At 43.3% G+C, this 15,164-nt stretch overlaps 1 protein-coding gene across 1 annotated transcript in view; it reads right to left on the minus strand.

The window, feature by feature from the left end:
- Positions 1-10,432, minus strand: part of HS6ST3 (heparan sulfate 6-O-sulfotransferase 3) — a 162,034-nt gene extending 151,602 nt beyond the window's left edge. Inside the window, exon 1 of the mRNA XM_083501267.1 lies at positions 9,232-10,432. Within this exon, the coding sequence (XP_083357393.1) occupies positions 9,232-9,854 (623 nt within the window). The 5' untranslated portion in view covers positions 9,855-10,432. The remainder of the gene's footprint in view (positions 1-9,231) is intronic.
- Between the last annotated feature and the right edge of the window lie 4,732 nt (positions 10,433-15,164).

Genomic DNA, 15,164 nt, shown 5'->3' on the forward strand with positions numbered 1-15,164 from the left:
GACAACAATCCCATGACAGCAATCAGGGAGCAGGAATTCTAACATCCTCCCTCAATTCATGATCTGTGTTGTGGTCATCAGTGAAACTGCAACAACCATACAGATGTCATACACACAGTATACCTCTATCACCCATTCCACCATTTGAACTACCTGCAACTGGATTAGCATTGGGCCTTACCATCTTGCACTTCTGACTAGTCTTGGCACCATAGCTCTCCTGGCTATCAAGAAGTTTCACACCTGGCTTTGTTGGGACTTGAACCCTAGCCTCATTTCTCTTTGAGGAATCAGTGTTGGCACACACAGCCTTTGGATGTGGTCCAGCTTCCTACTCCAAGGAAACAGTGTCTATTCTTATAGCCTTTGGGTGTGGTTTCCCATCCTTTGAGGACAACCCCTGTACCCCTTTCAAGACTTTGGGTTTCAAGACCTGTGTCGAGCCACTTTGTTGTTTAGTTGTGTCCGACTCTTCGTGACCCCATGGACCAGAGCATGCCAGGTACTCCTGTCTTCCACTGCCTCCCGCAGTTTGGTCAAACTCATGCTGGTAGCTTCGATAACACTATCCAACCATCTCGTCCTCTGTCGTCCCCTTCTCCTTGTGCCCTCCATCTTTCCCAACATCAGGGTCTTTTCCAGGGAGTCTTCTCTTCTCATGAGGTGGCCAAAGTATTGGAGTCTCAGCTTCAGGATGTGTCCTTCCACTGAGCACTCAGGGCTGATTTCCTTAAGAATGGATAGGTTTGATCTTGTTAGCAAACTCCTGATCATATCTGGTGGGCTTCTCACCCTTCGTAGCTCCTCCTGATCTGCACACCTGGTGCATCTCCTCCACTGTATCAGTGGAACTCATCTCAGTGCACCTGCTGTTTATAACAGCAACAGACTTAGTATCTAAGTCTCCAGCAATGGAGTAGCCTAGGAAAATACACACGCCCCCCCCACTCTGCTCTGCACTCAACATCCCCAGTGAGTAAAATCAGCTCTGACTTTGGTTTTACTCCCAGACAGACAAGAAATCAGAGACTTTTGAAGTTCTGCTGTTTGCCTTGGAGGTAAGCATTACCAAGCTCTTGGGGCATGTTTCCAAGCTTAAGCCTACTGACCTTTGCTGGCATCTCTAAACTTGAGATGCTGCACTAGCAACCACACAGCTTGCCAACTGGCTTCAATAAATCAAACTCCTAATCTTAAAGCTGGTTCACTCAAAAACATTTCTAAGAACATGGTGCTTAGATTAAAAAGAAAACTGCTGGGCAATCACACAAGCTTTTTCTATTGCTTCTGCCCTGTAATATGAACCAATAGAAGATGCCTGCAGGTTTGCTAAGCACATTTGCTACCATTTCCTTCTCCTCTTCCTTCCTAATGTAAGGCATGCTAGACTCAGGCAGCTGTAAAGTTAAAATAGCAGCATTTGAGTCCTGGGGAGATACCACTGATAAGAGATCAGCTAGCAACATTCCTGGGGTCAGAGTTGGGGGCAGGCTGCCAGTTGCCAACTACTAGCATATATTTTCATTGCAAACCCAAGGACTAGAAATGTACCAACTATGTGAAATGAAAACTGGGGAGATTTTCACAATTCTGCACACAGAATTGGAGTTCACAGCTCATTCTGATCAATGTTAAGTCCAGGTAGTATATGAATGTTCCCACAATGGGACACATTGCAGTGGGACTTCTTCATTAATAATATATTATCAGGTCTTAAAAATTCAAGTGAGTGCACCTAATATTTGACTGTTTGCTGAAGTTTCCCTCAACCCCTATAACTGATAAAAGTAAAACAGATCATCCCAAGAAGAAGAAGAAGAGTTTGGATTTGATATCCTGCTTTCTCACTACCCTAAGGAGTCTCAAAGCAGCTAACATTCTCCTTTCCCTTCCTCCCCCACAACAAACACTCTGAGGTGAGTGGGGCTGAGAGACTTCAGAGAAGTGTGACTAGCCCAAGGTCACCCAGCAGCTGCATGTGGTGGAGCGGAGACACGAACCCGGTTCCCCAGATTGCAAGACTACCGCTCTTAACCACTACACCACACTGGCTCTCAAGAAAAAACTGGCTCTCAAGAAAAACAAACACAGAAAGAGAATGATGAGGATAGTAGTTAACTAAGGAAAAGGACAGAAAAACATGAAAGAAAGGGGAAAATTCAAATGTATCCATCCACAAGAAGAATGGACACCACTGGTAGAAAAGATTGCCCTCCAGACTATAGCCCCTCTCTCTGGTGCACCCTGAGAATCTGCTCTGGAGGGCTCTTGGGTAGCAGGAGAAAAAGATAAGTCCAATGAAATAACTGCTTCTGAAGGCTCTTTGGTTTGTTTCTAGAGCATTTTTATATTCAGCCACAAATGGCAAAAACTGTATGCACAGACTTCTATGGCATCAAAACTTGTTTTTTCAAATGTATATCCCACCCACTTGTTTTCAAAACTCTCTTGGCAAAGCTGTAGGAATGAATGTTGGGGAAGAAAAACAAAATAAAAAAGTCTCAAAAGTAAGTGAAATGCCAAGCTCCACAGCTATAGAATAATCTTATATTTTGCTATGGTTCAGTAAGCAAACACAGAAGAACAGATTGATAAATATTCCCTTAAGACCATTAAGTTTTAAAATATAATTTGCAAAGATCTTGCAAATCCCAACAGTAAAGGCTTACACTACTTAGGGCATATTTAATAAACCAAGAAGTATTATTTATAAGTAGGCTGACTTTATGCAACAGTTGGACAGCTGTGCTGTTGGTCTCCAAATCTGTCAGTATTTGCAGATTTAGAATTGTAGCTCAAAAGGATTCCCCATGGGACAAGAAACTAAACACATTCTTTTGTGCAAAAGATAGTGTTCAAAGGGATGTATTAGTAATCGGAAAAAAGTATTTTTGTTACTCAAGTGATTTAAAAGTATATAATAAGTTTTGTACAATGTTTATTGTTGTCAATAGCCTTTTATATTAAATGGTTTCATAATCCATTTATTGCAACGCAATAAATGCAATAAATTATAGCTTTGTATGCCTGAAAACATTATAGGAGCAGTCATCACTGAAAAGCACCATACTGATATGACAAACTAAATAACCTCAGGGGGCTCACGGACTAGGGACCTCATTTTATAACTCATTTGTTTAGCAAATGAAACACAAAACACTGCTTTCTTTTCCCCTCTGGAAGCAATACAGTTCTACAAGCCTCACACACATAATGGAAGGAAGTAATGGAGTGAGATAATCCTCACGTTATTTCTGATGGCTGAAATCACTGGAGTTTGCCATGCATTTCAGACAGTAAAAATGAAGACCATTAAATCTATGAAAGCAAACAAACAGCTAAGCTGTTAATGAAGTGTTACAAGAGAGACATACTTTATTTCTTGGGAATTATTTTTAAAGTCAGAACCGCCTAGTCAAGCCATTGAAGATATTAGCAAATTAGTGCAACTAAGAATTCACCCAGAACACTTTTGCTTTTAAGGAAGATAAGTAACTCGGTCTGGAAACCAGCCTTTATGGGGAAAGGCTGAAGGAGCTGGGTATGTTTAGCCTGGAAAAGAGGAGCCTGAAGGGAATCTTCAAATATCTCAAGGACTGTTACATGGAAGATGGAGCAAGTTTGTCTTCTCCTGCTCCAAACAGTAGGACCCAAACCAATGGATTCAAATTACAAGGAAGGAGATTCTGACTAAACATCAGCAAAGGTTGGATGGCCATCTGTCATGGATGCTTTAGCTGAGATTCCTGAATTGCCAAGTGTTGGACTTAGATGACCCTTGGGTCCCTTCCAACGCTACGATTCTAAGTATTTTAAGAACCTATATATACATAATTAGGGGCAGGGTATCCACACAGAAAGAGGTGTTTGAACCAGCACCCAATCAGAAAAATATTAAGCAGTTTCTGTGGTGATAGCAATGTTCACCCTTTGTTCATATATTTTCAAATATTAACTCCATGTGGATATACCTAGTGTCTTCCATAGTTACAAATTCTAAGCAGGTAACTGTGTAAGCCGGTCAAAGCAAAAATAACAATTTTGTGGTATTTTAAAGACTAACAAATTCTTTTCTCCTGCATTATAACGGATATAGCATTGGAATTTAAACCTTCCTCTACTGCTACAGCCTTGGGAAAAACCTTCCCTGTATAGATAATATTTGCATTGGGGGCGGGATTCATATCATATGACTCCTATGTCTTTTAAAATTTCCATAAACAACAAAGCAAAATGAATATGGACATGCAAAAACTAGCATACACAATATAATTATTATTATTATTATAACAACAACAACTATTATTATCATCAATAACAATTAACATGTCAGCTAGGGCATCCTTTTAAAATGTGTATTATCCTAAAAAAATTAAAATGTATTATTTTATATCACTTTTACTTAAAATTAATTTCATTTCCTCCAGAATACAATATGAGAGATTTCCAACTAAGGCATATTCAGAGCATGCCAACTGACTTAATTCCATTGATTTCAATTGATGTACTCTAAGTATAACTAACAGATTTGTTTGAACAACTGGTTGCTATTGAACTATTCAACAATCTCAAATTTTGAACAAAAGTTTTAAGTTCTGTTTTTCACTCTTATATAACTCATTAATTTAATGATTAATATGTAGTACCACAAGTTCTCAAACTATTCATTAACCACTAGAGCAATCTTAATTTCAATACATTGCTAAAACTGAATTAACGTAGTTCATTGTAGTGTGGAATGCACTGATCGACAGTTTTAAAATTCAAAATGCTAATGCATCCCCCCCCATTGTAAATAATAAATAAACAAATAAGCAAGCATGGAAGCTCTAGTAAATATTATAACCTATAAATGAAGTTCACAGCATTGGGAAAACAGGGTGGAAATATAAGGCTCTGTAAAGATTGAAAAATTATGGGCCTATAAAATGTGGGGGGAAAACTACACAAATATTATGAAGCATCCACTTGAATTTGACGTGTATTTCCCTTCAAATACTAAAAAGTGCAAAGAAAACATTGGAAGAACTTAGCAATAATATTAAAAGGATTATGTAGTTGTGGTTGTTTTTAAAAAAAGATACTGTTGCATTAATTTTAAAAACATTTCAGAAAACTTTCCATAATGTTAGGCAGCACTTACAATGAAAAAGAGTAAGAATAAAAAACAAATAAAACTATTTTCATTGTTTGTAAAGTACTAATAATGGGCACAATACAGCCAACATTAAGCATGTTTCAGTTAAACTGATTTCAGTGGGAGAGAAATGTATGCACATGGTTAATCTGCCCACTGAAATTAATGGGACCTAAGGGTGCTTAGCTCTGCTGATACCCAATAAGGTTTTGGCTGGGATCCAGTAAGCTATTTTAGGTTTTAATAGCACCCATGTCTTTCATGCAATTTCTTTCCTATGCCTGAAAATTTATAATATCTTGTCACAGAAGACAAGCAAGCACCATACCAGCAGGAAGCTGTGATGTGGAACGTGCGGATGGGAAGAATACACACACACACACACAGACACACTCAATTCATTTATACCCCACCCAACATTTTCTCTGATGGGACTCAATTAAGCTTATAGATTTTTAAAAAATGGAAACCTAGAGCTACACAGTCCAGAATTCCTCTCAGTTTGGAACATCAGACTCCACTGTTTTGATAATTTCCTGTGGTCATCCTCTATATGTCATGTATATTAAAGAAGCTGCACATCTGAACTTTCCCTTAATGAGGGTAATATTGAAATGACACTGTCATTTCACTTGAATAATATATTAATGTTATCTGTAGAATTAATTTTTCACTAGAAGGCTTAAAAACTCTTTATTTTTGACTTTTGTAAGCCACTTATTTACTCCGATTGGGGCCAATGGTATGATTTTGAGTAGAAAAGCAACCAGTTGCCCACCACCAAAACTGCTTCAGCAGACAGACTCTCAAAGGTGATGTTATTTTGTTTTAATATTCATACATAGCACAGGGCAGCATCTGGTTTTAAACTTATAAGGCTGAAATGACAAATGTCTAGAAAACAGACTTAGCAATGACACCTAGCAGTACGCTCCAGATTTTACAGCAAAAGGATCAAGTCTGGATGACAGTAGCACAGCAATACCTTGAGTTTTACACAGAATGTATAAATTTGAGCACAGCGTGTATTTAGTTCTTTGTAGATGCAATTTCAAATCTAGATTTCTTGATGTATTTTATGCAAGAGTACAAGTCTACACCCTAGTCAGCCCTTGTATCTAAGTAGGATAGCCTAGAAGACTTTGGTCTATCCCGTAGGTACTTCTATATTGATGCTCCAAAACCCACTTTCTCAGCCATGCTCTGAAATCACTGCAACAGTATTCAAGGGTTTTCACATCCTTTTTTGCTTTGTGAGGACAATTGCTTTTTGTTACCACTCGACATGGCAGTCCAATGGTGACACTTCAGAGTAGAGAAGAAATGAGAATAGGGAACAACTCTGACACCCTGCAATTTGAAAAAGGGCAAATCATGACTCAAAGCACTCTTTTTATAAGCTACTCTGATTCAGTTTAGTTGTTATGGCCATTTTGTTGTACTGATAGAAGCTAAAAACAAAATTAAATTTAATCGTAAAAGAACTCTGAACTGGAACTGTTGCCATGTTCATAGTGGCTTTGCACAAGATGCTCCATAGCTCATATTATGAGAGATCCAGAGAGCCACAAAACAAACACTAGTATCCTGATTCAACAATTAAAGCTTCATACATCTAAGCCACTCCTTTCTGACTTAAAACTGCATTGCTCCTGCTGATAAGGACTGTTTACTCTGCAGTTCTTTTGCAGTTATAGTATCTGATATTCCATCTAGATGTGAATTCACTTCAATGATTTAATACTATATACTATGGCGTTGGTGGTATAGTAGTGAGCATAGCTGCCTACCAATACTATATATCATCCAGTTCCTTTTCCCTCTGTTCCCATGGCATTATCACTAACCTCTACAGATGAGGAGTCCTGGATCTATTCTGCATTGTATCCTTTCATCCTGCAAAGCCAGAGTTCAACCTTGATAAGGGAGTCCAAATAAAAACATAGCAAATGGGTACATCATTTGAAGAGCTGTCCCTGTGGCAGGCACTTGCATTCTTTTGTAGGAAGATAGGAAGCACCCTTACATCTAATCAAACCTAGCTCAGTTTTATCTCCTGTAGGGATCATGGGCATAGCCAGGATTTAGGGGGACGACGACGATGACAACCAAAGTCTGACTAAGTCTAGCTGATTCGGAATGAAATGTTTCAACAACAGTTTTAAATTACTTTCTTTTCACCCCCAAGTGCTAAGAAAAAAATCTGTCAAAATCTTGTCATTTGAAAACTAGGAAGTTAAATTAAAAATAAACATCAGGGAGTACCTTTCATGATGTTAATGAGTATGTTTTGAAAAAAGACACCTTTTCCCATCTTATTTTTTAAGAATCTAAACTAAAACTAGTTTTCTTGGATATGCTGAAAACCTTTTCAGCACTCCCTTCTCAAATTCCTCCTTTTTTCCAAAACAGTTTTTCGGTGCACACTCAGTAAGCATAGCCCATTAAGACGCTTCCCTATCATCACCGACCTTAGCCAAGTCTTTACTCTCCGCAAGGTACTGAATGACCAGTCTACAGTACAAGTGGTGCATGGCTGAGCAAGAGAGATAGCCAGTTAGACCCACTGCTGTAGTATCTTAAATTCTGGTGTTCTGCAGAGAATGGCTCACAAATTTCATTGAAGGATGAAATGATATGCTACTTGCATAAGTGTAACAAAAACCTTAGGGGAATTACATATTGCTACACTATCTCTCTATCCCCAAAATCAATTTACAACTTTACAGTTCAACTGATGTTCATATTAATACAGTAAACTCCCCAATGGTTTTTTTTAACTTTGCTAACTTCTTAAAAGTCTCCAGCTCCCCACCCCACAACACTGCCACCAAGGGGCTAAAAGAGACTACAATCACACCAGCAGAACTTGCCTCAAGTTTTTTTTAAAAAGAAAATAGAGGGGAGTATCTTTTTTACCTGGAAGGCCAAAGGTTCCCCATCCCTATTGAAGGAGTCATTTGTTTCAATACTAATAATTTTAATTTAGCTGGGTAGCGCCAGCTACTTTTAAATTAAGCCATGATGCCAACAAGTGCCGAGAAACATGGAACCCAAGCCAATGCATGCTTCTTCAAAAATAAGTTTGCACACAGTTACAAGCCTAGTATTTGAAACAATGTTATTTGAAATAACACTGTTGGTATCCAGTTAAAAATATTTTAAGCCAAAATATTCGAGAACCTTTCATCCCAATCTGACACAAGTCAGTCAATTCAGTTTATGAAGCAATACAACAGATTTGATCAGCAAAAACACTAACTTTGTAGCAAAAGTCATGAGTGAAGCCCCTTTTGTTTTGTAATTTGGCTATGTGCATTGCACATCACTTTTAGGCTCTACAGGAGCATGGTAGTTGTGGGCTGAAATACAAAGTCAAGCGTGGGGGAAACTGCCCCCCAACTACCAAGCACCTCACTGTTTTATTCACAACTCAACACACATAACAACGTTCAGGAGTTCATCCCATGCATTAGGCCAAATGCTCGCAGCATCACTCCCCTAACGCTGCATATCATAGCTGTCAACCTTCCCCTTTTTGCGGGAAATTCCCTTATTCCAGCGCCGTTTCCCACTGCTATCCCGGATTGTTAGATATCCCGTAGCCTGTCCCCGGGACAGGTGAGGCTGCTGATCCCTTATTTTCAAATCTGAAAGTTGACAGCTATGCATATTCCAGTCAGCTTCTCGCCCGGCATGAAACACTATGGAGTTAACACACAAGCTGCCGTTCGAAGCCATAAGCAGCTCCGGTTTTCAAATGGCAGGGGGTCACGCCTCGGGAAACGCTTGTCCCGGGGCGCCAAGAAACCGATGCCAAAAATCGAGATCACCAAACAGCCACGAGCCTCCTCGCACCTAAGGCAAGATGCAAGCCTATTCGACTGGTACACCTGGCTGAGCAAAACCTGAAGCTGGATCGAAAAGCAGCAATGCGTCGCGGAAGACTCCCAAAACTCCCTGGAGCAAAAGGAAATTGCCTAGGCTAGCTCTCTCGGATGGGTGCAACTTAAAGCGGATCTTGAACTGCTGGATCTCTGCAATTCCGTAAGATCACTCCCACTCCCCCCCCCATCCCAGCGAAGGGGACTAACCTGCGGGTGCGGTTGGCGGGGCAGCCCCCCCTGCGCTCCATGGCGGCGGGCACGCAGCTGGTGAGCTCGGTCCAGTCGGCGTGCAGCCCGCAACTCCAGCCGGTGGAGAAGCGCGAGAAGAGCCACGTGTCGCCCTTGTCCCCCTTGTCGCCTGCCGGCGGCGCGGCAGCAGCGCCGGCGGCCCCCGGCCGGTGGCAAGTGCACTTCTTCTGGCCCGCGCGGCAGTAGCAGGGCTGCTCGAGGCGGATGTTGCGCACCAGGTGCCTCCCGAAGGTGGTGCCGCCGGTCTTCTGGATGTGCAGGAACACCATCACGTCGCGGCCGCGCATGTCGAAGCGCGCGCGGCGGCACAGCTCCGACAGGCCGAAGGCGGACCTGCGCCCGGGAGAGCCCGGCGGCGGGCGGGACGGGAGCCCCGCGGGGTCCCCCAGGAAGCGCTGCCTCCGCCGGGCCGGGTGCCCGCCGGCGCCGCAGGGGGAAACGGCCGGAGGATCGGGCGCAGCGGCGGCGGGCGCGCTAAGGCAGCCTCCGCCGGGAGAGGCGTACTGGTAGAGGACGAAGAGGAAGAGCAGCGCCAGGAGCGGCGGCAGCAGCAGCCAGCGGCTCAGCAGCCGCTCTTCCATGGCGCGCGGTGTCGGCGCTCCCTTCACTCTCCGGGTCGGGCTCCCCGGAGCTCCGGGACGCTCCGCTGGGGAGAGCGAGAGACCCGCGACGGCGGCGGTAGGCGCGGCTTCGGCTGCCTCCGGTACCCCCGCAGCCCCATGGCGGCGGGAGGGAGCCCCGCGCCCCGTCAGAGATCACGGGCTGCGCCTCATCCCCTCACGGCGGCTTTGTGACGGCAACCACTGAAAGCTTCGTTGCGCGGTAGTTATGACGACGAGGACATTTGCTTTAAAATATATATATTTTTAAAAACTCCGTCGCCTCAGCCGCTGAGGCAAAGCGCGAGGCGTCCCCACCAGGTGCGACCCCGGCGCTTCTTCTCACTCGCCGGCGCGCGTCCGTTACTGCCTCGCGCACGACCGTTATCACTCTCTCTTCGCAGGGAGAAGGGGGCAGCTTCGCGCGCTTGCGAGCCAACCAACGGAGGGAGGGTCTCCCAAGCGGCCAATAGCGGAGCTCAGCTCGCCGGCAGTAGTAGCCAATAAGAAACCACGGCGAAAGGAGGCGGGGTGATAGTTCTCGGCTCTCTCCGCCCAGGCCCCGCCCACCACCTATAGACTTGGGCGGCCGGCGGGTTTTGCGTTGCGCAAGCGCAGTAGATAGAGGGTGGGGGAGCGGGAAAGTGAGTACTAGCTGCTGGGTCTTTGCACGTGGTGAGGATGCTTTTTCTTCGTGTCACTTGCTATGGCTGGAGGAGAAGAATAACCAGTGCTTTAGTTGATTTGATTGACATCCTATGCACTTTTGAAATGTGGTTCTTTTTTTGGGGGGTGTTATTTGGTTGTTGTTTTTATTTTGATTACATATATTGTGGTTTTATATGTTGATATTGTTTTGTGAAGCACACTGAGACCTCGGGATATATAGGGCACTATATAAATTCAATCAATCAATCAATCAATGTGTTTATAGTGAATTATGACCCATGTGGTCCCTTCCAGCTCTGCAATTCAATTTTCGCCACGCACTCAAAGAAACCAGCACCCTGATTGCACAAGCTGTTTGCACTTGAAGTGGTCTGTTTTAAGGTTTCTTTTCTTTTCAGTGTACAGTTGGGCACAAAATACACAGGGCAGAAACTGTGCAGTTGGAAAGCTGATAATGTGCAGTTGGAAATATGAAGGAGACAAACTAGATATGTTGTATATTTGTTTATTAATTATTTAGCCTGCTCATACAGAGAACCCTGGTTATTGAAACCAAACAAATTCATCAGTCAAAGGCTAGATGAGATTGATACAGTGAGCCACAAAACTTCCACAGAAACTGCCCATTCCTCCATGGCAGCCCTGGCTACTAATATTAGCATTCAACAAATCTGCAGGGCATATCCATCATCCTTCACCAAACACTATAAAATGGACTTTCATGCCTTAGCAGAGGGTATGAGGCTCCTCCAGAATGTTATTTCCTGACAGTAAGTGGCCCCCAGTCTAATTTTGGGGCTTTAGTATGTCCCATTGTAATTGGCTCTGGAGTCTGCCAGGAAAATGGGTCATTGGGTTATTACTTTGAGGAATCCTTTTAGTTGCAGGCCACACCTGCATACAAGCCACTCACACAAGAGCGTTTGTTCAATAGCTGAGTTCAAGCGGACCTGTTCCCAAATAAATGTTTACTGGTTTGCAGCCACTGAGCCTCTTTCTATGGTATGTTCAGCATGGCTAAACCCATTGTTTGCAACTAACAGCGTAGAATAAAGCTGTTGGTGTCAATGCATCTCTCAGTCTCATGCTTGGGAGTCCCCAAATTAAAACAAAACAAAAACAAAACTGGGGAGTGATCTGGTGGGGAGTGATCTGTATTGAGACCATGGCATTGGGGAGTGAAAGATTTAAACCCTTACCGCCATGCTATATACTTGCTGAAAATTCTCCCCTCTGTTCCTAATAGCAGGTTTGGCAGGGATTTTCAGTGAAGAATGGAATTGGGGGAGGGTTAAATCTCCTATCCTGTTTGACAGCCATAATCTGGATCAGAGTCCACCACTTCCCCCAGCAGCTACATTTAGACTGAAAAGACACGTTTAAACCAACCTTGGGATGTTGAATGTGGTTTTAGCTGAAGCATGCGTTGCTTGGAAAATAAACCTCTCTTCCATTTTCACTCAGGGCCCAACTAGAAATGATCTTATTTATGTGTTTGCTTTTAACATGTCTAGTTTTAATATGTTTAAACAGCAGCTAATGACAGGTGGCAGGGCAAGGGGGAACCTAGGTTTGTGGCATGCAGGGAGGGATGACCAACCTCTATGGTGCAGTGCCATTGGAATTAGGGTTGCCATATTTCACAAAGTGAAATTCCGGACACAAAGGTTGTTGAGCTTCGGACATTGAAGTGATTTCCACCCAGAAGCTGTCTCCAACAGCCAAATCCCAGCTACATCTGGGAAATTCTGGACATATGGCAACCCTAACTGGAATGTTCTTCTCCTGAAGCTGCTATTTGTCCCTTGGGACCCTGCAGAATGCAATCCTGATCCTGATGTGACCCTCTGTGGCTGCTACTTTAATTTTTCAAACTAGATGCATTCATTGCCATCACACAATGGCCCTCAGCATGCTTAATCTAGGCTTCTGTAGCACAAGAATGGCTATGGTAGACATCTGTTTAGGGAAGCTTTTAATGTTTAACAGACCACTGTATTTTAATACTTTGTTGGAAGCCACCCACAGCGGCTGGGGTATAAATAATAAATTTTATTATTAATTATTATTCTTATTAATGGGGGCATATTGATGAGGATTAAGCAGTTGCTGCTGACATTTTGGTTTAATTCACAGGTGTAGAATTCAAATCACTTAAAGGAAAAAGTTTACTTTTTTAGTAACTCAAGGAGGGCAGACTTCAGTCTTTTCAGACTGAGGACTAACCTTTAGTTTAAACATGCCACTGGGGGACTTATGTCTTAATTGGTAACTTTTTTGCAGTAGTGCTGGTACTGCAACCGACCTGTGATCCAGTAGCAGTGGGTCCCTGCTCACCAACTGAAAAATCAATATCCTATATTATGCACACCCATTGTACATACTCTCTGTGCTACACAAGCACATATCTTTCCATGCGTGAATTTAACTTAGGAGACCTTTAATGATTTAATAATAAAGGGAAATATGAGGCTGAAGCAATAAATCCATTTCCATTATATATGCAATAGCTTACAGCAGCACTTTCAGACTCTTTCCTTCATGTGTAGCAACTTTGAACATTGATTTTTAAAGCTGTCTTCTCAGTAGATGATAATCAGTGCTGCATGTAAATCATAAAAATGGGAAATTGTACTTATCCAGATTAATTGAAATGGACATAAAATATCAGTCTGCATGATTGTAAAGTAGTACGAATGTTCATCCTAATTATATTTGGTATAAATAATTACAAGGAATATGGATGAATTTACACAGTGCATTTGATATTCTGGGAAATGACTTGAAATTGCCTCAACAATTTCTAAAAGGAATATTACAGATTTATACTAACTGAGAGGCAGCTGTGCTGGTCTGCAAAAAAGAACCAAACCTTGTGGCACCTTAAAGATGAATAGTCAGGGGTTGCCAACATTTTTGAAACCATGAGCACATCTGTAAACCAGAGAAATATGTCAGCACAACACACATGGCACAACCAAGCAGAAGGCCTCAAGGCAAGTTTAGCAGCAGAGTGAGCTTGACAGTAGGGTGAGGAGGCCATGGAAAACTACTCTGCCCCTTCTTTCCTTGACGTAAACAAATTTCAAGCCCCAAAGCAACTTGATAAATGGGGGGGGGGGGGGACGGGGACGGACGAATAGTTGTGCAGGTAGAACGCCAACAGGGCTGTTTCACCAGAGTGGTGCATGCTCTGGTTACCTCCCGCTTGGACTACTGCAATGCACTCTACGTGGGGCTACCTTTGAAGGTGACTCGGAAACTACAACTAATCCAGAATGCGGCAGCTAGACTGGTGACTGGGAGCGGCCGCCGAGACCATATAACACCGGTCTTGAAAGACCTGCATTGGCTCCCAGTACGTTTCCGAGCACAATTCAAAGTGTTGGTGCTGACCTTTAAAGCCCTAAACGGCCTCGGTCCAGTATACCTGAAGGAGCGTCTCCACCCCCATCATTCTGCCCGGACGCTGAGGTCCAGCGCCGAGGGCCTTCTGGCGGTTCCCTCATTGCGAGAAGCAAAGCTACAGGCAACCAGGCAGAGGGCCTTCTCGGTAGTGGCGCCCGCCTTGTGGAACGCCCTTCCAGCAGATGTCAAAGCGATAAACAACTACCTGACATTCAGGAGACATCTTAAGGCAGCCCTGTTCAGGGAAGTTTTTAACGCGTGATATTTTATTGTATTTTTTGTTTTTATGGAAGCCGCCTAGAGTGGCTGGGGAGGCCCAGCCAGATGGGCGGGGTATAAATAATAAATTATTATTATTATTATTATTATTATTATTATTATTATTATTATTAGCTAGGACCAGCCCAAGTTGCTTCGGCACCTGCGGATGGAAGTGTCCAAGGTGCAATATGCTCCTGGTTCTCAGAGAACGGATTTGTTCCCTTAAGACCAAAGTTGCCGACCTGGAGAAGCTGAGAGGCAGAGAGGTTGGTGGGATATCTTCCCCTTCTGTCATCGAGAATGAAGACCTTGGCTTGGGAAAGGGAGGCACCACTCTGGGGAAGAGGGGAACAATTCCTTAGAAGGGACCCATTCCTTGAGGACAAGCAATTATCCTGCCCTGCTGAGGACATTTGTTGGGGTGGGGGAATATTTTTTTGCAATGGATAATTCAGTCATTAGGAGCATGAATAGGTTCGTGTGATGGGCATGCAGACCACATGCCTGGCGTGGAGTTTGTGTATATCTCCCATCGTCTAGTTAGCTAACTGGGTGCAACTGGTTGTAGGGTTTGTTGGCACCAATGACAGGGAAATGTAATCCAGAGGTCCGGGAAGTGAAATGTAGGTTGCTAGGTAGGATATTGAAAACCAGGACCTTGTAGCTTTTTTTCTGAAATGTTACCGGTTCTGTGTGCAGGGCGGGCCAGACAGGCACAGCTGTGTAATCTCAATGTGTAAATGAGATGGATGGATTGGAAGGTGGGGTTCGATTTTGTTAGGGAACATTTTGGAACAAGCCAAGCCTGTACAAAAGGGATCAGGATGCAGCCAGACTGTTGGCGCTTGAAATATATAAAAAAGTGGCAGAGCAGCTTTCAAACTGATGGGGGGGGGCAAGGGTAAGCTGGCAGGAGCTGAGGAACATCTGGTTCAGAACAAATCTTCCTCTTGG

The sequence above is a fragment of the Podarcis liolepis genome (genome assembly GCF_965112155.1).
Source record: "Podarcis liolepis genome assembly, chromosome: 4".
Lineage (NCBI taxonomy): Eukaryota > Metazoa > Chordata > Lepidosauria > Squamata > Lacertidae > Podarcis > Podarcis liolepis.